Source organism: Dinoponera quadriceps, unplaced genomic scaffold (genome assembly GCF_001313825.1).
Source record: "Dinoponera quadriceps isolate SergipeBrazil2010 unplaced genomic scaffold, ASM131382v1 scaffold1441, whole genome shotgun sequence".
NCBI classification, from domain to species: Eukaryota; Metazoa; Arthropoda; class Insecta; order Hymenoptera; family Formicidae; genus Dinoponera; species Dinoponera quadriceps.
The window spans coordinates 989,874-1,016,818 of NW_014555884.1; the positions used below are offsets into that span (position 1 = coordinate 989,874).

General features: G+C 45.7%; 1 protein-coding gene across 4 annotated transcripts in view; it reads left to right on the forward strand.

The window, feature by feature from the left end:
- The window catches only part of LOC106745680 (regulating synaptic membrane exocytosis protein 2), a 75,012-nt gene that overhangs the window by 10,337 nt on the left and 37,730 nt on the right, over positions 1-26,945 (forward strand). For all 4 annotated transcript variants that reach the window (XM_014621500.1, XM_014621498.1, XM_014621496.1 and 1 more), the window contains exons 3-7: positions 12,536-12,814; positions 13,053-13,283; positions 13,844-14,066; positions 25,733-25,946; positions 26,449-26,638. In XM_014621500.1, coding sequence (XP_014476986.1) covers positions 12,536-12,814; positions 13,053-13,283; positions 13,844-14,066; positions 25,733-25,946; positions 26,449-26,638 — 1,137 coding nt within the window. The remainder of the gene's footprint in view (positions 1-12,535; positions 12,815-13,052; positions 13,284-13,843; positions 14,067-25,732; positions 25,947-26,448; positions 26,639-26,945) is intronic.

Below are 26,945 nucleotides of genomic sequence, written 5' to 3' on the forward strand. Positions count from 1 at the left end.
GGGGAGGGGGGGGGGGACAAAGATGGTAAGACGAGAATACGTTCCTTTCCCATTTACATAGGCAGTATTTTCCCGCTTTCGTTCGCTCGCTCATTGACTGAGCGCAATTTCGACCGGATTTTCATCGACGGAGATGAAGGATTAACGTCCGGTGTGGGTAGAGCAGGACGTGGTGTGCGCACGAATATCGGCCGTGCTTTTAAAACTTTGTTATTATCCGCTCCCGTTTCCCACCCCCGCCGTCGTATTCGGAGATATCCGCGCGCGCGCGGATTCTCGCCATACACTAACATCGTCGACGTCGTCGAATTCGCACCTGTTCCGCGCTAACGCGATTATCTTCTCTTTCGCAAATATTATTCTCTCACCCCCGCGTTGCCGGCCACCTTTTTGTGCCCGTGTGGGTGCGCTTACGTCCGTACGTACGTACGTTACAATATCGATTTAGCGTATTCGCGAATGCGCCCATCCTCCCTCATGCCGAATAATACAGAAATAACGAGAGAGAGAGAAAGGGGGAAAGGAAGAGAAAGAGAGTACGAGGGAGTCTGTGGATTGTCGCGGGATGGAATCTGGCTGCGCTACTTATTAACGGAGTTCGAACATGAAAGCGCGTTTAACCCTCAAATAACAATGTTCATATGAGTCGAATCCGACCCGTAAAAGCAGGAGAAAGATTTTGTAACACGGAAAAAAGAATCTAGTTGCATCAACTAGAAAGAGGAGAACAACCAGAAATGCGTGCTGGTTGAAACAGATTTTCTTATGAGCCAGATGTGGTTCTTATAATCAGAAATTCTGTTTCCTTCAACCAAAATGCACCCGGTTGCTCCCTCTCTGGTTGAAAGAACCAAACTTTTTCTTCCGTGAGATTTTTAACTAATTTTTTCGACTAGGCAATTTTATTCTCACAATAAGTTAGAAAATATTTAAACGCGAATAAAGTATATCGCAAAATATGTAGAAATATGACACTTTACAAGCGTGTTCGCGGAGGAATATGGATCCGACCATTCTTGTTATCTGAGGGTTAATTACGTCGTCGACGGCTCTGCTTGCCGTTCGTTGTATAAAGCGCAAATGCGCGGTGCGCGTGTAACGCGGCTTTCCGGCACAGATGCGAATATGTACGTTTCGGCGAGTCGAAATAACGTAACGCTAGATCCGTCCGTATTATTTTTAGCCGGCAACTTGGACTTTATTGATCACCGTGTCTTCTGGTTCTATTTAACGAGCGTTCCGCGACGGATTAGTCGTGCGGGCTGGATACCCGATTATAATTCTATAAAGAAAGAGCGGCAAAAATCGATACGCCTCTAATAATACGAATTGTATATTCCCGCGATCGTAAGCGTGCCTCCCGAAACTCCCCGGCTCTTATCTGTCTCGAGCCCATCGGCACCCTTCTTCATCCCCTTCACCGAGAAAAGCTCCATTCTCCGAATTATTAAAAGTAATCCGAGCACGCGCTGATCAATGACGCTGGTCATTCCAATTCCGACCGGCACGCTCGGTTGCGCGCACGACCATTGTGGGAGAGGGGGATGTGTAAAGCTCCGTCGCATACACGTGTGCGACGCTACGCACGCTTCCGTCACGGCTGCACGCAAGTACGGACAATGATAAACGTCACCGTCGCGAGAGAGGGTGAAGTAGAAAGAAGCTGTGTGTGTTAGAAGGTCGAGAGAGAGAGAGAACGCGCGTCGTTACGATATCATCGATCCGTGCTGGCGCAACGACGCGCGCGTCGTTCGCCGCGCGAGCGAGCGGGACCCTCTCTTGTGCACGAGGTCCGCCGGTTTAATTGCGTCTCGCGCGAAAACGACGAAATTACAGCAGGCAAGCGACACCTTCGAGGCGAATCGATAGGACGGCCGTACTCCCCCATGCATGCCGGCGACGGCCGTCGCGCGAACGTTTTCTTCTCCTTCCTTTCCACGGTTCCGCTCCTTTTTTCCGTCGTCGCGGCCTGGACTCTCTGCGTGGGAGCCTATGAATGGGGCGCGTCCCTGCGTGACGTCACTTGCGGCGCTGGTTCACGGGGAAGGGAGTGGGGTGCGGAGGTGTCGGAGGAGTGGGTGGCTGGGAGGACGGTGAGACGTTGGGCGGGGGGTACATGACGCAACATATTGATCTAAGTTTGGTAGGGAGGGTGCGTGGTGGAGGAGCACGAAGGGGAAGAGGACGAGAAAGGGAGAGAGAGAAAGAGCACGCGAGAAAAGGCGCGCAGTGGGGGCGGAATAAAATATACGCCGTTCGTCAAATCTACGCTCCCCCGGGATTTGTCAATGCGCGGACTTTTACTCGAGCTGTTACTCGTCGTCCTAGCCCCGTGGAAGCGGCGGAGAGACGGCTGACAGACGCGAAGTCTTTGTCTGACGCTCGCCGTTGGGCCGCGGTTACGTGCGACCGAGACAGCTGGCTGTGGTGGCCGACGGTGAAGACGCGAGAGTAGTAGTATTAGATAGGCGAGAAGAAAGACGGAAGAGTAACAAGATCTGGAACGTCGGACGAACGTACAATGGAAAACGCGACTCCGAAAATCGAAGTCGAATTGTCAGGCGGAAGCGAGATCCTCCGGGGGCAACGTGTCGAGCCCGGACTCGCTCGCCCGGAGACGAGCCCGCGCGCGAAGCTGCTTCGCGACTTACTTACGGAGTATTGCTTATTCGTGAACTCGTGAATTTCATTTGTCAAAGTTGCCACGTGGACTCTTACTTCGCCGATGCGACTTCACGTGTTAATCAACGTGAACAATTAGCGCGTGAAGTATAATCAGATGCTAGTTCGCGAATGAATTTCCAACGAGACGAATCGTTGGGAGAATCTGTCGGAGACTCTGGAGATTCTAGGTCTCGAGGAACGATTTCGAGTGGCCGCACGCGATAAAAACGTTCTCGAGGATCCTCCTCGCAGATGATGTCGAGATGGCGGCCTAGACGATATGGCAGTAAAAGTGCCGGGATCCATTCGCCGGCGTTTACGAGCCATTCCGTGGGCATTTTGTTTATCTGCGCGGCGGACGGCAGCTTCTCCGCCTGAAAATTATCGAGAGTACCCTCGACTGCGATTTGATCGATGATACGTACGTGCGCGTACTGAGAGCAAACCCACGGAAATTATTGTGTTTTCGACCTCAACCGTATCTTTTTCTGGTTTCAATCCAAAATATTGTAGCAATATGAATATAAGATTCTTATCGTCGACACTGTATCTTAGTAGAGATTGAATCTTGCGAGTGCCTAGCCATGAGATAATAAATTTGTGTCTAACGTCGGTCTACTACACAGAGAGAAAAGATTTCTTTGAATTTAATAATAATATTTTAATTGAAATAAATTTGTCTTTTCGAATGGAGCAAACAAACGAATGTTTGATCCAACAAACAGGATTGTTTGGTTTCTCGAACGACAAATATCTTCATGTCAAATAATATATTTTTTTATTTTATCATTTAAACATTACAATGATTTTCACAAGCAATAAATTATTTCAAAGAAGTAACGCTATATTAGAGAAATATTAAAGAATTTCTTTTTATTCCAATAGGACGATATTTAATATATAATGAAATACATTTTTTTTTATTGAAATATTATTTCCTCTAAATAATATTATTTTTACCATCAAACACTATGGTTTACTTTAGTGAAGCAACATTTTCGTTCAAACAAAATGATATTGGTATAAAATTATGTTATTAATATGAAATAAATTCAAGTCAAACAAATATGTATACTGAACTTAAAGAAATCTTTTCCTCTATGTAACTAGTAATGTAACTAGTAATGTAACGCTCATTTCTCCTAGTGGTTTGATAATGGCAAAATAAATAAGTCAGCTGATGATTAAACAAAACAATTGCGAGATGAAAAATCATACTAGTTGTGTGATAGTAATATAACGCTCATTTATGCTTTTTCAAAATTTTTGTGGAATAACAGCTTCAATTTTTAATTGCTACCTCATTTGTAAATGCTGGTGGTGGAGAATTTACCTATGCAGTAGGTAAAATTATATATTTTAGAATAGACAGCGTCCTATCTACTCTACCATATTTGATATACGATTATTATATAGTAACGGCTAAATCACAAAACCAATTCTACATTTTAGCGAATAACTAGCCAATAACGAATTAATAACTATCGAGAAAATTTAATCTAACCTATATTAGTTAACTACTAGCTGTAGACTCAGGCTGATTAGATATATTTCTGCTCGGATACAATAACCTTACTACGTAGAAAAAAGTGCTAGATTGAAGTAAATAATTATTCCAATAAAACTCCTTAGCAAATTTTTATTTGGATTAAGTGATATTTACTTGATTAAAATAAAATATTTATTATAATTATAATATTATATTATTATAATTATATAATTGTATAATAATAATAATAATTATTATTTATTTGATTACACACATTTACTTAATCCAAATAAAAAATTGCTATGGAGTATCGGGATAATTATTTACTTGAATCTAGTACATTTGTTCTGTATAGAAAAATGATTTTCCTAATTACAATTCTTTCACTTATTATAGTAACAAATACCAAAATTTCGTTTTCGATGCATGCAACTCGCTGGCAGCGCGACTTGTAACACGCGTGCGCGTGTAAAGTCCAAATCGGCGAATACATTATCGTCGTGACACGGAGCGCGGGTTATAGCGTCGAGATGGAATCGCCGCGGGGTGGTTCCGTGCTGTTTACCAGGAAGAATCGCAGGCAGTTTCAGCAATATACGAGAACGAGATGCGCGTCGCGAACGCGCGGGAGAGTCGCTCGTCGTCGTCGGCTTCTTTGCTCGCGTCACTGGCGACGTCTTCGTTATCGATCAGAGCGCGAGCTACTCCAATCCCTTCCCGATTATAGAGACTCGCGCGAGCATTATTTCCTGCTTTACATACCGCAAAATCGTGTACAATCGCGGACCTCTCATGCGCTCCTGCGAGGATCTCGCGGCGTCTATCATGCTATGTCGACGTTGCTCGCGTGACTCGGCCGAATTGTTCCGACTTTTGATTAAATGACTATGCATTTCCTTATCCCGGGCACGGAGGTGAGCGAAGCGCCATGAAAAAGATGAAGAAAGGGGGTCGCAAAAGGGAACGCGACGTTTTTTTTTATTGTTTCTTCTTTTTGTGATCATTACAAAATGTCCACGCGAAAATAACAAATTTCTCCGTGAGATGCTCAGTCTCCCTTCCGCCGTGATCTCGCGCGATGCAGAACACTTTTCCTCCGTCAATTTTCGGAGCAAGGATGTACCTCTTCGTCTCGGTCACTTCGTGTCGGCGTTATCGCAGACAAATTGCAGGAATCGCGTATATAAAGCGGCAACGAATACATCCGATTCTCGTGCCCTGTCTCGCGAACGAGCACACACAACACCGGACGAGGGTATTAACGATCGAAAGTTCGCTAAGAACCCCGGCACTTTGACTTACTCCGGGAGCATCTGTCGCTTCTCAACTGACGCTCGTTTCCGCGAAGCGACCGGGGAATACGACTCCTCTCCGTTCTATATGTAGGACACCTGAAAACTTCGCCGGACAAAATATAAGCCCTTGACGCTAATATGGATTTATGCTTCCTATCGGCGGAAAGATGCGGGAAGGGATGCAAAGGTCAAAGTTATTGAGCGTCTGTTAAATGGAGTAAGTAGATAAAACTGCGTTCCTCTCTCGCGAAACTTTGGAAATCCTCGCGTCTCGTCGCCGTCGTGTCGACGACGCCTTGCACGGTGACAGTTCGCGCAAGTTTCGCGAAAGTAACGCGCGCCAGGTCGTTAAGAAGAATCGGCCGTTTTACGCGCTATTTACATCCGCCCGCTATCGTTCTCGCGCGTCCCCGGTGTACACCGATAATGAACGCTCGCGTGTGTTTGCTTGTTTGTTTATTAATTTCGTCCCGTTATTAGAGGGTCGCGTCGCTCAAACGATGATACCGATAATTTACTGATAATTAATGGCGCAACCAGCGGTAATGTACTCGCAATCTGCGGGAGTGGCTCGGCCGGTGAATGCTGTTGCCATTTGAAACTACGCCGATTCTGTGTGTGTGCAAACTGATTCCTAAAACGAGAGAGCACTTTGCGTCAGCTTGTTTCAAAGACCCGGCCCGTCATTTACGAAAGCCCGGCTTGTGCACGTACTTTCCCACGTACTCGGTCCGTCCGTATTATGCTCGAGCATGATTCCGGGAGGCTGGTCTTCCGAAGTGCCTCCGATACGCTGCTTCGTCGTCGACTGTCGTAAGCGAGCGCGCGCTCTACTCGGGATTTGAAGGGTGGTCCGAACGTCACTCCGCATATAGACGATTGTTGTCAGGCAACCGAAGCTGTTATGACAGCCCTCGACTGTTATTTCCGGCTTGCGGTCTCCCCCCCCCCCCTCTCTCTCTTCTTTTTTCTTTCGCGAACGTCTATTTTTTCTCATCCATCAGGTGGTCGCCGTGCGATAAAGAAGTCGAGCCCTTTGTTCTGACAGTCTCATCGAACTATTTCCTCTGAGAAATGACGCTTTTTATCCGGGAAAGTGGAAACTCCGTCGCGGATGAGACTTCTCGGGTCTAGTTGATTTAGTTTTTAGCCTCACCTCCAGCGCGATCGAGAAGGGAGGGATTTGAGGGGACAGAAAACGACATCATGAGTGTATAAACGATCTTGGAAGAAAATCACAACGACAGATTGATAATGTGTTTAATTAAATTTTCCCGCGTATATCTTCTTTGATGCGATACGTTAAAAATACCTAGTAAAAAAGAACAATATCGTGTAATAACATTATGTGGACATTTTTATAACAATATATAATTATACTCCATAAAATAATTACACGGAAATTCGTATCGGACGGTATCTTCGATCGACTGCCGCGGTGTCACTGTTAAAAAGCAATTCGGTACTCAGAAAAAAATCTTAAATCAATATTAGATCAGTATTCTCATATATAAGTGAAAATATTATAATATTACAATTTTTAGAAGATTTTCAGTCTTGAATTGAGTGCAAGCAATACTTGCATCAATACAAGTTTAATCACATCAAGACTAAAAATCTTTTAAGAGGATTATAATATTCTTGGAAAGAAGTCAGAATGACAGAGATTGATAATATAATTGATTCAATGTTTCCACGTGTATTTTTTTCAATTATATTATCGCGATAACTTCGCGATAAAAATTATATATGAGATATATATCTATCACACATTGATTTAAGACTAATTTTTTCTCATGTATTCGCAGCTCTCTCGCAATAGTCAGGAATCGCGTAAATCGCGCGAATATTACGCATTACACGGCTCGTCGTGTCCGTCCGTGGTGTGACTTATCGGATTGACTTGTGCGAGCTCGTATCGATCGTTTGCTGATGCTCGAGGTATCGGAGGGACGTCAACGCCGATGACGACGCCCGTTGTGTCGTCGCCATTCCCATTGTCCGCCTCGGCGGCGTCCTCGTCGTCCGACGAAGCTGCGTACACGTTACAAGTAATCTGAATTAATTGGCCCCTAATTAATTAATGCAAATCTCGGCCGGCTCCGCCAAATTGGCCCTTTACGCCCGAACACCGGACTCTTTTGAATCGTCGCGCAGCCAGCCAGCCAGCCCGAGACAACTCGAGGATCTCTTCTTGCCGTCTCCTCCGTATCTTTTTTTTCTTCTAGTCGGGAGATAGCGCACAACGTACGTACGAAACACCTTTCTGTGGACGAAGGTTGCTGGAGAGCGGACGACCGCTGGAAAGGGGTTGAGCTCTTGACATATTGCTACCTAGGCAACTCAACCAAGTGCTCTTCAAGTTCTTCCTGCCCGCATCTATCTCGCCCGCTCCGTCCCTCGCTCGACCTTCTTTCTCCTTGTCCTCGTCGCCCGCTTCTCCACAGCGGTCGCTTCCTACGAGCAGCTGGCTGTCAGTCCGCGCCGTGAAATCGTCGGTTTCGCGAGTATTTCGATCGGTGCTACGTTTTCAATACGCATTTTTCGTCGAGCGCTCATCGGTCGATGCGTCGAGAAGAAATACTCGATCCGCCTCGCGCTCGTGATCTGAGGTGATGGTGAGGTGATAAACCTGACTGCTCGCATGCATTTTCTCTCACTGTTCTCGGCGTTGTATTTTTAATCTTTTCACTTTGCGCTGAAACTTTCCCCTTCGATCGCATCGTCGAACGTTGAAAGCTTGCCGGTAATTCCCGCGGAAACATTTAGCGGAACGTGCGCGAGACCAAATCAAGTTCTTCGTTTCCTTTCGCAGCGGTCGCTGGAGGAAAACGTGCGAAAAACGATTCTGTCTCGAATGAAAAACAAAGCGTGTTCAAAAAGATCGCTTCTTCGTCTCATCGACTCGTACACATAGAACTCGGTACTATACTGAAATATTAGCTGCCATAGCAGAGTTGCCATAAACTTGGAAAACCAGGAAAAGTTATGGAAATTTAAAATGTCAGGGAGAACCTGGAGAATTCAGAGAAATATATAAAAAATGTTGAAATTTTGAACTTTGCTTATAATTCCCTCAAATGCTTTCAACTGTATTCTCCTTTCGAATACTTATTTATTTTTTTATTGACCTGAATTGCATTTAGGATTATATCATGTTACTAAACTTTTAAATTTGTGTTTCTTCTAATAATATAAACTACCTTTCCTGCAATCCCTACTTCTAAATGTTAAAGTTTAAAATTACATATTGCTTATGGGAAATTCTTCACTGTCGTCTGGAAAAGTCAGGAAATTTCAAAATTCATTTTCTGTGGTACCCTTGCACAGGAGAAAACGGGCGAAATGAGACAGAAAGAAGAGACACACTATCTGTGTCCTTTTCTGATATAGCATTCTTTCAGTTAAAAAATATCAATCAGTTCATTCAAAGTATTGCACTCGCAATTTCCGTATTTGATAAAATTCTCATATTATTGGGAAGGAAAAAATATTAAAATTTGGTGTCACAGAAAACTGTAAAAACTGCGGGCAATATGATTCGAATATCACTTTTCATAAACAAATCAGCACATTCGGATGTCTGTAAAAAGGATTATAGAAAATCATCGACCAGAAATGATTAGATAGAGAAAAAAATATTACTTATGTCACCTATTATTTATTACGGTTTCTCAACATGGCATCTAGCATTCCAATAAAAAGAAAAAAAAAAGAGTTCTATCGTATGCGAGCGATAACATAACCTCCGCTTGAATTTTGGAGCGCTCAATGCGCAGAACGCCGCACATAGAGTGCTACTACACTCTGCTACACTAAATGCCGCAGCGCCGAAGTGGGGAGGACGATTGAGGGACTCGTGGTCGAACAGCTGACCTGCGCAGGAGTGGGGGCAAGGCCGCGTTCCGTCACGTACGGCCATGACGTTACCACCTACATTTCCCGGAACGCGGTCTTATCACCACCCACGCACACGTGTTTACGCGAGCACGTGCTCTCGGCGACGCTGCGCGGGCCGAGTTGCGTCGATCGAGAGCGCGGTGGTCGATGCGCTCGTCGATACCTCTGCTTCTAGACGTCGTAGCGACGTGAAATAAAAACCGTCGTAAAGCTGGGATTCCCGCGCTTCCGACAGATGTATGTACAGTCGATTCTCTTCGCGATGAATGTCAGCCTTATTGGAATGCAGCGACTGGAAATGTCGATCGTCCACGAGTCGAAGAGGGAATTAACTCACGATAGGAATAGAAAAACTGCGTCGGCTTGGATTGATAATATCGTCAAGTCTGCCTTCGTTCTTGATGACCTAAGGTGTATCGGAGAAAAAAGGAAGTAATAATGCTCGTACGATATTGTTGTACATTGAGAAAATATTGTAGTAAAAATCACTACAAAAGTTTGCAATGCTGGATTATTATCAACATTATTATGTGTGCTGTAATCTTTAGCGATGTGTACATGATATACATTACTAAAGATTATAATATTATACATCATAATTTCAGCCATAATTCCAATATGGTCCAACATTACAAAATTTCGTGATAATTTTTACTACAATATTTTCTCTATGTACGGTTAGGCGGTTACGCTACGAGAAATGCGACGTTATACAAATGTTTGGCCCGAATACACACGAAATTAAAAGTCAAGATGTATCCCCGTAAAAACATCGCGCACAACTTCGGGAATTATTCATCTGTATTTTCACCAAAGTTATGTAGCGCAATGTTGCGCCGATGTCACGAAAGTATGTCAGGAATATACGTTGTTTGGATGCGGCGGGAGCGACGATTTAATTGTATATAATGATATCTTAAAAAAAAGAGGGCACGATAAAATCACGTGCCGATCCGTAGCGTTCAGAGACGAGCAAATAGATTGACAGGCACTCGCGTTACTTTCTTTGTGTTCACGGCGCATTCTCGGTGGCAGGTTCGTCATCGGATCGTAATAAAGCGTGCCGACGTTAATTAACGTTTGGAACTTGAGTTCTTTCGCGGGGAATTAACGCGCGATTTTTACGCGATACCGATATCCCCCCCCCCCCCNGAGGGCACAGACGAGAGTGAGAGCCTTGCGTTGTTCAGAAAACCGTCACCAGATTCCAGCGTGATTTACCCGATGAAAACGCGCCGGTGGGCAGCAAAGTGTTATCGATGAGAGTTTGCGTAGGCATTGTTTTGTAGTTTGCTACTAAACGCTCCATCCATCACCCGCTATCTTGATGAAATATTCCACTAGTTCCCATTCACGCGGCGCCAACTGCTTAACTCGAGCGGCAGTTCGCTAATTGTGAACCTGATTATAACCGATGCGCGACAGTCGGAGCGTCTAAGAACGCGCGGTGCGTGCGATTCACTGAAAAATTGATTGGAACTTTATGTAATCGTCTGTCGCGATTCACCGTGTAGCCATTCCGTAGATCATCGTCGCGTCATCTAACGATAAATCGTCAAAAATGGGGAGCATTTGTAGAAAAGGATCTTCTTTTCTGACGATTACGAGTTTATGCGAAAGACCGCGGAATAGGTCGTCGATTTTCCTAATTGTTCGCGTATAAGCATGTCCTTTTGTTACGCTCGCGCCTCACTTTCCTTCGGATCTCCTCGATTTAATTTAACATTACTCGAATCCGCGCAGATTTGCATAAGAATATAACCCGAGGCAATGGCCGCAGACGGAGGGACTTCGTTAAAGAGGTATTTATAATTTCTCTCTGTCGTAAGGCCGGCGAAATTTCAGAAAGCCCTCCGATTCGAGCGAGCTGTATACTCGCGCGATACAGAGAGAAACAGAGAGACGATTGTTCGAAATACTAGAATTTCGCTTTATGATATTTTTAACACTATTCACGGATTTCGGAACGCAAATTCATTCGCTCGCTACTCTCTAAATTTCTCGGAGTGAAATCTCCACTTGAAAAATGGAGTGACAGCCACGTAACTCGGAAATTGGAGTGAATTGTCACTCTTATGGAGTAAGTTCTTCCACCCTATAACGTGGAGTGAATATTTTCACTTTGTCGTGAAGTTCCATTCGAAAAATGAAGTGACTACCGAATCACTCGAATTGAAATGAGTTTTCACTCTGATGGAAAAAATTCTTTTACCTTCTATATCGTAAAATGAATATTTTCATTTCGAATCGGATATAGCCTAACCTAATTTAATAGCGCATATTACAAGTTGGACGAGCCTTACTGCAATCGTCCTATAGCAATGTCACTTTTTTCGGTTCACGATTTCAGTTCACGATTTATTAAATTTTATACAGAACGTAAATTTGAATAAAAATATTTAAAGAACTGTTCTATTTATTTCTTGAATATTATTATATAAGATTTCAAAAAAACTATATTATTCTACGCGATAATATGTTACATATTTATTCTCAAATATAAGTAAAGGAAAGAAGGGGTGGGGATCCTGTAGGATTCGGGACTATAGACAATACGAAATTCACTTATCAAACAAGGTGAGATGGCATAGTGCCAGGTGTAACAGACTCAGGATCCCTCAGGAAGTTCTGAGTTCAAACATAGCCAGCGGCGAACAAATGTTTTAAATATAAATATAATATAAATATAATTGATTAAATGGCATATAACTGAGAAGATTTTGAGACAAAATCTCATGAATAACACGTTAAGAACGCAATAAGAAAGAATACGCGTTAAAGAATTAAATTAGCAGAATCCACTCTTTTTGGTGTGTGAAACGCTCACTCCATTTCAATATTTTCGCTATCCCACTCGTTTGGAGTTTTCGCTCCAAGAAATTTAGAGGGTACGACACGAGAGAGAGAGAGGCGCCGAGAAAGAAACAGGCCGTTGTCGTAATCAATCTCACGCCGCTTTATACATTCCAATTAGCTCGGTAACTGGCCGACTTCCTATAGGTGATTTCCTATTAATATCCTCGTCACTGGCCACACGCGCGGTGACCTGGATCGATGAGAGTTTCGGGACACTTTCCCCTTGTAGACGCGGAAATTTCGCGTTCTCGTCCTTCGCGTATCTCAAGCGCTCCCCTCGTCTCTCGTTGGATCTGTTTGATCGTAACACTTCGCTCTCGTCTGATTGCAGGTGATATGGGTGTGCATACTGTGCCGGAAGAAGCAGGAACTTCTTTCGAAGACCGGACAATGGATGACAAAGACTGGGCTCGCCGCCGCGGACAGCGCGATGCTGCGACAAATGCAGGAGGACATGCAGGTGGGTGGTCCTCAGGGACTCGCGGACCAAACTCAGGATAAAAGACCGAAACTCGAGAGGGCGCACAGCGCGGCTGAGAAAGAGAATTTGCCGTTGTTACAGAGAAGCGGAAACTGTCTGCTCAGGAGACAGTACTCCCAGCAGGAGCAGGTAACGTTCCCTTCGCTCGCCCGATATCGTCTCCTCCTTGCGGGGGGGACTTTATTTATGAAGCAGCTATTTTCGAGCCCGTACCGCGGATGCGTCGCGCTAAATTCGCACTTGACTTGAGTCTCCTTCTCCACGACTTATTTATTTACGAGCGGGGGAAAGAGAAAGAGAAGATCTCGGAATCTCGGTCCGCGTAATCGTCGCCGCGCGCGAGTAAATTTCATTCCCGCTGTTGCAGATCACAGGCCGCCGAATGTCCACCAGCGACAGCGGGGTCGAGATGTCAGTTTCGCCTCACGCGAGAACTTTGCCGACACCCCATGTGGTGGTCGGCTCTTATCCGGTGCAACAGACTCCGCGACACCCCGCTACCTTCCCCGACGACGATCCTAATTTATACCGAGGCGAGATCGACGGTCTGATGAGGCAACACTCGCAAAACTATCAGAGGCAACGGACGACCTATCCGGTGAGTGAGCCGAAGACCTGGAGTCGAGCGGAATGCGTGCAATGCGATCGACATTTCTGAAAATCTTCAACTTTGCAATATCGCGCTACCTTGCTTTGTTCGTCGAGTTAGTTATTATTAATCTTTATTTTTCATTATTGGTCCCGAGGATGAGATCACGACTCGAGACGTAACTCGCGATTTTGACCGGTTCAATTTGACAACTGGTGGTAGGTTATGTCTTATATTCAATCTTCTAAATCGTAATATTGATTGCTCATTTATATTAGAATTCCCAAAACTAAATATTCCGCCAAAGACTTTAAAAACACGACCTACATGGAACGAATTTTATACGGTTCAAATTCCCATATCACGTTTAACAGTCAACTTATCCTTCGATTCTTTTTTCACAATAATCTGACAACATTTAAATGCTCTTTTTTGGTGTTTTGTTTTCATTATACTACCGTCATTATTTATATTTTAATCATCTTATAATTTCTTCTCTTAATGTCTATTTATGTATACCAAAGGATGCTTCTCGTTAATAAAGATTATTATTATGATGATATTTGCAGGATCAGGGTGCCGATCTCGGGATGACTTACGGCCAAACGACGGTAGAATCCGCTCCCGTTCGGGCCGCGATGCAGCAGCACTCGATGCATCAGACACAAGGCGGGCATCCCGCTCAGCCCGCCTCGACGGTGGGCGTTCAGCAACAAAGGAGTTTCAGCAGCAGCGAAGAGGAACGGAGCACGCCGGAGTGCGCCAGCGACGAGCCGGACGAGTCGGAGAAGGGTAAGTGAATCCTCCAGCTCGATATTTATTTCTGGCTCGACGACTTATCGCTCGATACACACCGATCAAGCAAACTCATATTTTATGCAATTAGCGAAATGAGTTGACGGGGCACTCGATGCCACTTTTGCGATATCGTGCAGACTCGCGATTTGCATTCATCTCTCGAAGGAGTCTCGTTTCGAGGAAGACTTCAGAGGAAGAATTTTTACGAGTAGATCTTTATCATACGTATAATTGGCGCAGAATTGAAAGTACGCAATTTGGTCCTCCATTTGCGTCGTAAAGGCAACACAATGATGTACATACATATGGATCGTCGGAAATTTCCAGAGAAAATTTTCGCACAGGACGCGTTACATCCTTCGTATGATCCTTCTTACTGACCCGCCACATCGACCTATCGGGCTAATTAACGGAGCAAACCTCTCGACAGTTGGACCGTCGCATAAAGTCTACGTTGCATTTCGCCCTGTATCGGCATTTGAGAGCGGCCGCCAAATTGACTCCGGAGCACGACGGAGCGAGCCGATCGAGAGGGTCGTCCTTGAAAGTCGTCGCACGAGGAAAGCATGGTCTTTCCGTGTCAATAGATATTTGGTTTACGAGGGAAGCGTGCCCGTGTGTATCCACGGCACTTGCGATCACGGAGAATGCAATCGATCGATCCAATGCTCGTGTTTGTTCGCAATGTGCGCGCCGAGGAATTATAATTACACGTCGGTCGTGTATGTGTGGTTGCGCGGAATAAAATGTATATTCGGTGGCGGGTACACTCGAGACGATACGAGATCGGATCGGGTTTAATTAATCCCGCGAATTTTACGAGCTCGTTCTCGCGGAGATGAAGCCCGCGACACGAGCGAGTTTGTTCTTCCGTGTGTAACCGACGCGGCCCGAAAAATCGGGGGAAGAGAGCGGTGGAAGAACGGCGTGTGTGTATGCATGCACGGCTGATTAGATGCGGGATCGGCGAGCTGTGAACCGTATTCATCCAGGTGCGCGCAGCAGCACCTGTGGGGAGTGTGTGGCTCTCGTACAGGAATAAACTTGGACTCTGCCTCCTCTTGCGCGCTACTTTTTCCACCGATGAAGGTCGCGGACTCTGCTTTCTCGCGTCTCGATTGCGCCGCGGAAAATCCACGAAAGTTCCCATCTCCGCAGGAATTCCGCGACGGTGCGCGTCGGCTCCCGAGATCGCGTTGCTAACAAATATGGCGACGTGTAGATTTCTATCTCAAACAGAATCGCTACGTTCGCCGGATAAAACGGTCGACTTTCAGAAGATGGGTGGGTCTGAAAATACACAGGGAAAAAGATTTATTTGGATTTAAAAGAATTTCTTTAATGAAATAAATTTGTCCTCTGAAATGGAGCAAACAAATGAACGTTTGATTCAGCAAACAGGATTGTTCCTCAAACATAATAAATATCTCTACGTCAAATAATATATTTCTTTTGTATTCTCATTTAAATGTTACAATGGTTGTCACAAGGAATAAATTATTCGAAAGAAGTAACACTATGTTGAAAAAATACTAAAAAGCTTTTTCGTTTCAGTGGAACAATATATAGTAAAAAAACACGACCTTTTTTTATTGAAAATATGATTTTCTCTGAATAATACTGTTTTTTCTATCAAATAATATGGTTTTACTAATGAAGCAATATCTTTATTTAAAGAAAATCGTATTCGATATTAAAATATGTTGCTTATATTAACCCGAGAATAGTCATCTTATTTTCTTTTTACGTAAATAATCGCGAACACTCGATGTGCTTATTCCGTTTCTTAAATTTTTTTTAGTTTCTTCTCATTTCTTCAAAAAGTAACGAATAAATCTTTACGTTTATAATGTCCCTAAATAATAATAAATCATAGAGCAATCGATGACATACTATATTTTGTTAATGATAACGACTTTTAACTGTGGTCTGAATGACCCTAAGTGACTGTTTCGGGATTAAACAAACCTAAGTCGAGCAAACGCGCATACTAAACCCAAAGAAACTCTTTTCTCTGCGTAAGATCGATCATTTTCACTTAACGCCCGCGCGACAGTTGTGTTCGCTGAACGCGAGCAGGTCCCTCATCTTGGAAATCAAAGAGCCGCAGAGGCCCGCCTGCTTCCCAAGAGGCAAACTTCAGATCGAGCGATCGATAACGTTTCGCGCGCACAGAACGCGCTCAGTCATAACCGAGCCAGCTGTTGCAACGCGTCAAGCGCTAATTACGTACGCGACATTGACGCGCGCAAACTTCGCCGAGCTAAACAGTGTAAAGGTAATCGAGATAGGATCGCGACGAACAATACGGTCGCGTTTAATAATTTCCACGCGAGCGCATTGTGTGACAATGATAGAAACGCATGTTGAAATGTCACGTTATATAACTTGATGCGCGCTTATCGATTTGATAATGGCCCGGCGCACGCGGCTGCCTCTTTTCAGTTTTCGCGATCCACGTCGACGCGAGTGATACGAACCGTCGGGACGATATCGATCGGACGATTGCGACGCACACGCGCGCGTCCGCCTGTCTAGCTTCGTTCGTCGCCCGAGATAGATGTCCCCGTGGCCGTCGTTAAATCTGCGATCGGCGCGACCCGTGTATTGCGCCGTATCGCCCGGTATCCTGCGGGAATTCTCAGGTTCTGCCCTCCCGGTCTCGCCGTTGCATTGATCTTTGGCGTCCTCTCGCCCCTCCCTTCCCCTCTCCCACCCCGCTTGCTTCTCTCCCGCTCTCTTTCTCCCCAACACGGTCTTCCTACCCCATCCCTCTTCCTCTTTCTTAGCGCTCCCGCTCTCACTCGCGCTACGCCCACACGCTGGGCGGTGACGTCACGCGGCCAGCACGTGGGCGAATTCAAACATTCGCCCCTTCTTCGTTTCTGATAGTCTTCGACCCCTATCGGTCAGAGCCTAGGCAGAAAAACGTCGCCATCACCGCCTTGCGAGGCACGCTACTCTCACTCGCTCGAGATTCATCGGGAGATCATCTCGGGAATTATTCTGCTTCCCGGTAGCCGAATTTATGAGTACATTTTTGCCCCTCTCATCTCGTTAGCTTGAGCCAAGTCTACCCCCTTCTCTCTCGCTCCCGCTCTCCGAGGACGATTCGAGGGCATCGTAGGCGCGCGCGTCATCGCACTAACGCACGAGGAGTTCGGTGAATTTAGCGCTCATCCTCGTCGCCTTTGACATCGATACATCTATAATCCGAAATTACACGCATCGTCATCATAGGTTTGTTCTCGGTAAAAAATATTGTTCGGTAAAAAAAGGGAGAAAGGGAAGGAGAGATAGATAGATAGAGGAGAGAGAAAGAGAGAGAGAGAGAGCAAGGGAAAGAACAAAGCAACATCCACGGATCGGGATTACGAAATGTCATGGAGAGCACAATGAAAATCACGTGAACCCGCGTGCCACTCTCGGCTCGTTACTTATGAACAGAGCTCGGAAACTTTGACATTTTCCCTCCCTCGGGGCGATGAAAGAACTGCGTATATCATACTATAACGCTTTTCGAGACCGATGAGAGAAGAGAATAGCGGCGCGCGACCGTCCGCCCATTGACGCCTTCTTTCTCCTTCTCCCCTCTTCTCCTCCTCTGTGTGCCCCCTTTCTCTCTTTCTCTTTCATGTTTTTACGTTCGCTTCGCGATTCTACGCTACGCGACGCGCGTCGTCCCGCAAAAATGCGTGTCGTAATTATCGCGTGCGCGATAATTCATATGCGATTCGCGCGAGCGTTTTTATGATTGATTATTCGCAACGAGGGGTGAGGGTGTACTGCTGTACACCCTCGCCCGACGCGAAAACTAGCGTAGTCGCGTTTTATTCGGTATATCAGCAACAACGGCGACGGTGGCGGCGTTTCATGCGCCAGTCTAGTTTTTGCGCGTTCACCCACCGCGCAACGGGGTCGCTAACTTCCTCGGTAGGCGACCTCATATAAATTTAATCCGAAGACGCTTGCAATTTGACGGTAGGCCGAACAGACCGCTTCATCGTCGTGTTCATTTTTTACCGCCATAGAGTGCTCTCACTCTTCCTCCTCTTTTCTTTTTTCTCTCTCTCCCTCTCTCTTTCTCTCTCACTCTTTCTCTCTCTCTCGCTCTTTCTCTATCTGTCTTTACCTCGTCCCGCATAAATCTGGCGCCGCGTGCGCCCGTCCGCCCGCGAGTATCGAAATTAGTTTTTACGTAGAAATTAAAGCGCGTATCTATTTCCAGAAATATGTACACGCACGCATACGGAAACAACAAGAGAGAGGGAGAGAAAGAGAGAGAGGACGATCAAATCGTTTAACATTATACTTTTACCTTTGCACTATACATCCTCCGCATCTCGCGACGTATATATATTGTGTTATATTTGTAAAATAAATCCGCGCGCGATGTTGCGCGCACGCATCGAAAATAATTTCCACATAGAAGGTAAAACGCGTAATCGAATGTATTTTGGGAAATACATGTATGCGCGCGTCCAGAAGTGGGAGAAGGGAGGACCGTATGTGAACGATCGGATCGGTTAATGTTATTCTTTTACCTTTGCACTATAACAACTGTAATATGTGTGTAATATATACCGCATTACATTTTAAATATCCCCGGTGCATTAAGAGCTCGTATTTTTCATTTCGATTAATCACGTCTGTGAAGTTGACCTCGCTTTCAAAATAAAAAAAATGAGTAGAATGCTGATTGCCCCCCAGAAAGTTCTAAAGTTTTCTATCGATATTAAAATGAGTTCCGTCGATTAAAGCGGTAAAAATACGAAATGTACGAGCGAGTTACGGAAGTAACGATTATCCCCAAGCAGGTTCGCGTACTTACGGAACCGTGTGATAAGTACGCACAAATACGCAAGCATGCGCAAATGTAAATGCGAATATTCGATGATGCAAATAGTTAGATCAACCCTCCTTTAGATTTTTCAGAGAAAGAGAGGCAGAGTAACAGAGAGAGAGAAAGATGCTCGCGTACACGGCTTTGATCCTGTCGTCTCCACTCCTCCGCGTTTATTTCTATTGGAGGGCGACACACACACACACACATATAGAGAGAGAGAGAGTGCTCTGACTGTCAACTACGTGCGTCGCTGCATGATATTTCCTCTTGGCCGCTATGTATCGGTGTACGCGGTCGTCTGGGATAAACACGGAGGCCGGAATCAAGCGGCGTCACTCCGTGGAAGCTCGGTGATTGGAGCCGCGTATCAAAGACATGCATCGCGGCCATCCCGTGTGACGCGTGGCTTGTCGGTGCTCTTCAATAAAAATGCTAATAATAGCGATAATGTGAGTCGATAGCAGCAAACCGCGACGGTTCTTCATTCGTCTCGCGCGTATTTTTTTCTGCCCCCGCGAAGCAACCGCGCCGTGGACGCGGGGTGGAGATCGCACGGAGAGTGTGCATCATCGTGATCCGCATCGATCAGTGAGAAATGGCCGACAAAAGGTTGATGGTCGCGAATATAATCGCACGAATTCGCTCAGTCACAGTAACAAAGATATCATTACTTGTCATCGAGTTTTCATCTATTCAGTTGCGAGAGTTTGTTTTTTCTTCCGTGCGCGTAATACTATATTCTCGCGATCCGTACCGTTCGTCTCGATCGAGATGGAAATTACACGCGGGGATGTAATTGCCTCAGCAACTCTTGAGTTTACTCCACTACGACGATGCTCGCGTTCTACTCGGGTAGGTCCCGAAGCGAGAGGATACAAAGATGCATTGGATGGTCGATCGCATTCCTTCCGACACGACGATTAATGAGCGCTCTCATCGACGTCGGTTAACTTCGACCTCGATTCGACCGATTATTCATTATTCTCCAGTTCTCGCGAATCTAGATTCTACGATCTAGAATCAGAGAACTGGCTCGCTCCAGAATTGACAAGTCGGTGAGCGAGAACCCGCTAGAGTTGTCCTAATGGTGCGTGACGTTCGAGACGACACGGGGGACGCGCGTGTGACCGTCGGGAGGCCCCGATCAAGCATCAGGGCCGAGATATCGACGACGAGATATCGAGACTGCGATGGGATCGTTTGAGAGAGAGGGAGAGAGAGAGAGAGAAAAGACGCGCGAAGAGCGAAAGCAAGCGAGGCGACGATGGGTTAGCCCGAGGACGGTGGTGTTGTTGCTCCCATTCGTAGATGCACAATACAATTAGAGACTAGAGAATTAGTTTGTAGAAGCTCTCGAGAGAGGTAAGTTACGTGTTCATTCTCATGTGTTGCTCGGGCGGTCGCCTGCATTGACCCGAGAAAGAGTGTGTGTGTGTGTGTGTGATCGCGGCCTCCTGGACACGTGTCTTCGCGGCTGCGGAGAAAGAAGGGGGTGGATATTTGCGCTCGATGACACGCGGACGGCGTGCTCCGCTTCCTCCGAGAGAACGATCTCCCTCCGCCTGTTCCTTCAGCTTCGAACGTTCACGTCGAGACCCCCGGCGACCCGAGCACCGTCGATTCAACGCGTATCGATAATAACACGTTTAACCGCGCGCGTAACGTTGAAAAAAGGAGAGAAAACACCACTCGTCGTTATCGATCACACGCGGCGAGATAACGAGTGGGCGGACGGCATTTCGAGTTTACCCGACTCCGTTATCGCCGGTAATGAGTCCTTGTCGTGCCCTTTTATCCTTGCGCCGCGCCGAACTTCCGTGGTTCAGCGGAATTTTTTTCCCTCGCGGGGAATAGCAAACGAGATCGACTGTCGTCGTCGCGACGACGACGACGAAAGTGGGCGTGAGGCGGCGGGAATGGGACGGCAAAATCTCCGAGTGATTTATACGCGGTGAGCCGGTGTCATCTAACTTTTAAATTAAGATTCTCTGCACTTCCCGAGACGCGACGGTTTTCGTACGGACGTTCGTCGCGGTCTCACTGCGTCCGCTGCTCACAACACATGAGCACCGTCGTCGGCGTGGAAATCGCTCGCGTCGTCAGGTACCGCCTATCTTAAACGGTCGCTCTCAAAGCACTCTTTCGCACGTTTTGCATTAGGACGTCTCTCTCGCCTTCGTCGCGACCTGAAGGTCCGTCCCTCCTTCCGGCTCCGCTGTTCGTCGGCCTCCTTTTTTCTTCCGCTAGTCTTTCTTGAGAGAGACGGTTTTGCGAGAATTTCCACGTGAGACGCGGACGAGAGATTTTTCATAACTGAATCGATACTACGTCGTGTGTAGATAGTGGCTTCCCGGCGACGCACAGTGGTGCCAAAACACAGAAATTAAAGTGTTACGGAAGCCACTGGCAAACGTTTTAATTTAGGTAAATGTTCGCGCTCATGCTGTTTTTGCAAAGAACGATGAAATCTGATGATTAACTGCCTATTTGTTTCTATTCGGGTACATTTGGTAAAGTACAAAACTACTATGCTCGCACGGAACGCTGAGATCGTCAACAGAAATTTTTACCTTTCTGTAGCTGAACGCGCGTTTGAACTTTGTGAATTATGGAGATCTTCTGGGAACTTGTTTTCAACAAACTATGTTCTTTCTAACGTGTAACGTTCCACGACGTTAAAACTACTATCATTTATTTGCACAAACCAACATGGCTCTCGACAGGAATTTTAATTTTTGCAACTTTTTGAGGGTGCGCAATCTTCATTGTAAATGGGATCGCTTCCGAGACTTGATTATTAAGTAGCTATTTTTTTCTTAACTTTTGACATTCCACGAAATTTAATTATGGTATAATTTCGTGACACAATTTACTGGTATGTCACTGTAATAATTTATGATTTTAATATTTTTAATATTTTTTGTTTTTTTTTTATATATTTATGTTAATACTGATACATTTAGATCAATTTTCTTTTCTTTTGCATATTTTCGTTTTTTCGCTGGGCTTAAGCTCCAAAAAAACTTGTTATCTCTCGCTCGAAGGTTACTCTAACGTTTAACCACATATATAACGTTAGTTTATATATATAATATTCATTATAATGAATTAAGTTAGAAAATGGGAACTAGAATGTAAACAACACATTCAAAGCGAAATATATTATTTGTGCTGTAATATTATGAAAATAAAAGTAAAAAAACCATTCAATGCTATAATTTGTACTAAAACTCTTAAATGTTACTTTTATAGCGGATGAAACATTACAACTTTAAACTATCCTTTTTTTCCGCGTCAGGACCACTGTGCGACGTCGCTCTCGCGCTGCTTTTATCGTTACGCCGTAACGTCGAGATCGCGCATCGGCCCGCGGATATCAAACGCATACCGCCGCCGCGTACGGAGCATGGATGTCGTTGAATGATATAAGAGTGCTCTCTCGTGAGGGGCGATCATGTAACCAATTTGTTGGCTTACGAGGCGCGAGAAATATCTTTATCGCGTCGCCGTATTGCGTACCTGCGCCATATACACTGCGCGTCCTATTTTCGTTCCTCCCGAAACGTCCTCGCTCTCACGCTTCGATCGACGTGAGAGGAGAACGCGTCGCGTTCGCGATCGACTTGCAAGTGACAAAAATGAATCGCCCGTTTCCTTCAGCACGGCTAAGCCGCGCGACACGTTCGCGAAAAAGCGCTATTCACCGTGAATTCGAATTCCGGGTCCGCTGAATCGAGTACGTTTCCGCGTTTTCTTCCGTCCTCCTCTCCCCTTTTGTTCTTCTCTCTCCCCTTTTCTTTTTCGTTTCGCACGATATTTTTATTATTCACACAAACGGCCCAGTCATTCATGCACACCGCGCTCGTCTCTCCGTTTTTCCGGCTCATCCGCCGTCCACTGTGTTTGATCGCCCAACACAGTTTCGCTCACCGTTGCCGCATTTTCGTGGACCGCGATATTCGTTTTCCGACGTGCCGCGCAAAGGCCACGAGAACGGACGAGCGTCCGTCCCGCTCGTCGCTGCTCGCATTTACCGTGAATTAGCGTAATTAAGCCGACGATGTGCCGTCGTCGTTGCGATTGGGATCGTGGTTAAAGGGAGATCGACTTTTAGGGCAAAAGCAGCTAGTGATGACTTCCAGGAGCTCGCGGGAGAAGGCGGCAGACAGAATGAATCGGCAATTCCCCGCGGTACTTAATGACTTTTTATTACATATATCTAACGATACCAAGCAAAAGTCACACATCTTTCGCTATATATTATATAATCGCTCGCATACATACACATATATATCTATTGTATGTATACTTACATATAATATATATACATATATATATTATATATATATTATATGTATATCTGTGCGTGTGCATGTGTGTGTACGTATCTGCCGAACGGTCGCGCGTATCGAGTGGCGATCAATAATAAACTATTTCTCTTTCCGATCTTGATAGACTCTCCCTCTCTCTCTTTGGCGCGCGCGGCTCGGTTACGCGATTACGTCTCGCGCGTAATTTCCGCAAAATTTCACGCCGCGAGGTTTGACGGAGAGATGGGGGTGGAGACTCCGTTGGTAACTTGTCGGAAACAAAAGTAATTCTTTTTCATTTTTTTTTATTTCTCGCCTCACGAATCCCCGGTGTTCCGAGTCGCTAATTCAATTTCGAAATTAAATCTCGCCGGAGCAACATACCGTCGGTGCGCGCTTAATTACGTTTAAGATCCTTCCGTATTATCTCGTGTTTCGCGCGACTATCCTTCCGTGGCGGGATACACCCACGTTATCGCGAGAAATAAGCGGAGCGGAGCGAATTTTCTCTCCATGGGAAAGTACAATTCTGTTATGCGAGAAGAGAGAGAGGGGGGAGGGGGGGGGGAGATAAAGAACGCGCGGCTCGACCGATCGGCAGTATTGTAATTTTGTTTTTAGATTTTATTTGTTCTACTTTGGACGGCTATATGAATCGTGCACAGGTATATTTTTATCTACACTCCGCTCTCAGAATACACACACATACATATATATACATACACACACACACACACGCACGCACGCACAACTCGATCTATTACACTTCTCGAGATTTCCACTCGCCTGCTGCGCACACACACACACACATACGCGCGCGCGCGCATATACACAGCCGGACGTATACTTGCACACGCCGCACGCAGAGAAAAAATTGGAGTAAAAATTATTATAAAAGTTTGTAACGCTGTATTATATTACGGAATTATTATCGAAATTATTATGTGTGTTTTAATCTCTAATTATATGTATATATGATATACATTACTAAATATTATGACACACATTGTAATTTCCGTTACAATTCCGATATGGTCAGGCATTATAACATTTTCTGATAATTTTTACTACAGTATTTTCTCCATATAGGTCTTGTCATTAAATAAGATGATAACGCGACAGTTGTAACGTCACGTTTCCTCCTCCAGTTTAGATACCGTTATATGTTGCCCTTTTCTTTCATGTTAATGTCTCAAACCGTGTTGCGTGTCTTTAGTATCTGCACGATTGTCCGCGTTCTCAACACAAAGTATCAAAATAATTGCATTATGCTTAACACATTTTCGACCGATCGAGCAAATTTATCCTACCTCGATAATCGTTGACCGACCGATCAATCAAAACTTTTGGTGGTTTTAGAGAAAAATCGTTACTTTTATTTTTATATTTTATTATATTCACTTTTCTGTTGCATGAATTGTAACAATGAATTGTAAAAATTCAGGTCAACATGTGTTACTGCGTATTTTTTACAAAATGTATGGTTTTAAAAGCCTGATAAGGCGATGTATTAAAAACACACTAGGACGCACTATCCCCTGGTTAGATTAGGACTCTCCTCCAAAGGAATATCGCTGCTCGATCGGCGACGCTCGCTGAATCAACGATCGTGCAGAAGCCAAAGCGAATTCTGTATCTCGTCCATTCGTCCAATTTCGGCCATACCGGTCCGAATTTCTGTTCTGTGTCTCGCGTCCAGTCTTGTGTTTAGTTTTGTATGACAGACCAAGGTGTAAAGTCCTCCCATTATCCCCTCTCCCCTTCCCAAGAAAACACAGATAAGCGTGCCGACGCGGAACTCCAGATGGACATCTCGTCGTAAATGTAATTGCACGTGCGCGCGCACACACACAACCACAAGTTTCCTGCACATTTACGCATAGTCGTACCTAGTCGTCTCTCTCGCCATCCATGTAGGCAGTTTCGTATATATACGGGTTCTACTTAAAGCTTTAGGCATCGTCTATCGCACATTTATCGCGGGCAAGCTTGCACCGCCGCCTTACCTCGTTTCCGACAGGTGTACCGTATATAACACACTAAACGCTCTTACACGAAACTAACGCGCAAATTAGAGAGAGAAAGGGAGAGAGGGAGAGAACGAGCGAAAGAGTGAGAGAGGGAGAGAGGAGAGACAGAGGAGCACCGGGAAGGTGACTCGAGACGAGATAATTCTCCGCGACACGAACACGGTTCCGTTTCTCAATGCGTAGATTTAACGCGATCGCCGCAGAACGAGGTGCTGTCAAGTTTCAGGCAGAGGAGATGCCGGAAAAATCTTGCGTGAGAAAAGAGAGAAGGACAAAAGAGAGGATTCTCCTTGGAAAAAGACGAGGGTGAATCAGCGTCGTCGCGGCGAATCGTAATAGCTAAAATTAAAGGTCTCGCACGCTGTCGATCCGTGTGGAGACCGTAGGAGAGGTAGATAGAGATAGAAAGAGCAAAAAAGAGAGAGGGGGCTAAGGAGAAAAAAAAGACGAAAACGAATTTTCGATCTACTGTAGGGAAGGGGTACTACCATCACGCGGGAGGTCCGAAATCGACGTCCAATGGTGGGCGTAGGCACAACGGATCCCACAATGGGCATCACGGTGCTGGCGCGATGACCGTCGAGCATAACGGCCACCATCCACCGCGAGAGCCGCGAAAAGAAGAGAGCACCCTCGTCAGACGGAGCTTCCGCAGGTGCGGCGACGAGTGGCGCGCCGATAGTAGGAGGTGCGTTTTCTCAAGGAAGCGAAAGCCTTTTCCTCGCTTTCTCTCGCAGGCTTTTCTCGTGCGCCTAACGGACGAGCGTATTCGTTCGACTCCGGTGAACCCGCGATCGTAGAACCCGCGGTCTTCGTCGAGGTGACGATTTTCATTCCGTGATGCGCACATACCTCGAAGAAAATCATATCTTTTTTATATTTTTTCTATAAAAATTGTTTACTATTTTCTTATATTAAATTTGTATATATCTCTGAGCTTGTCCGGAAGAGGGTGAAAGACTTTGTTCGAAAACGGCTCGAAATGAGAAATCCGACCGAATTGGCTCGCGCGTGTAACGTTCACACCGGAAGCGAATTTTCCGACCGACGGTCCCCGGAAATTGAACGGGGGAGGGTGAAGCCTCGCAAAGGATGGATCGGCGCGTAAAATAACCGCGACGGATTAAACACAGCAAGCAGCGCGCGCATCACCTCCATGGTCGTCTCTGTGTATGTGGCGTGTCCATCAGGTTCACGGAGAGGAGGGGGAAAAAGACAGTGCGTTTTGACGGTGGGACCAATGTTGGCGGCCCTCAGGAGGAATGGTCTTGGGAGGCCGATCGACAGGGTAGTCAGGACAGCGCGACCAAAGACTCCGGCATAGACACCTCTAGCACCTTCACGAGCAGTGAAGACAGCAACAGGGGCGATCTGCCCAAGGTACGGGCTGCCAATTACGAGCGAGTAAAGTCGTAAAGCTCGCGACGCTAGTGACCAGACAAACGCTTTCCGATCGTAGCGAGTAGATTCGTCCGAGTTTGCTAATATGTTATGGCGAAGTAGAGAAGGCAGGGTTCTCACACACGCGCGAGGACAGGCGGTTTAGGTGGAGGAGAATCGACGTTCGCGGGTGTGGATCGAGTAAAAGGGGTTTTCAAGCGACGTTTTTTGCACGATCGTTCGAGAGACAGGGAGTCAGATAGAGGCAGAGAGAGAGAGAGAGAGAGAGAGAGAAAAGGTGGTCGGG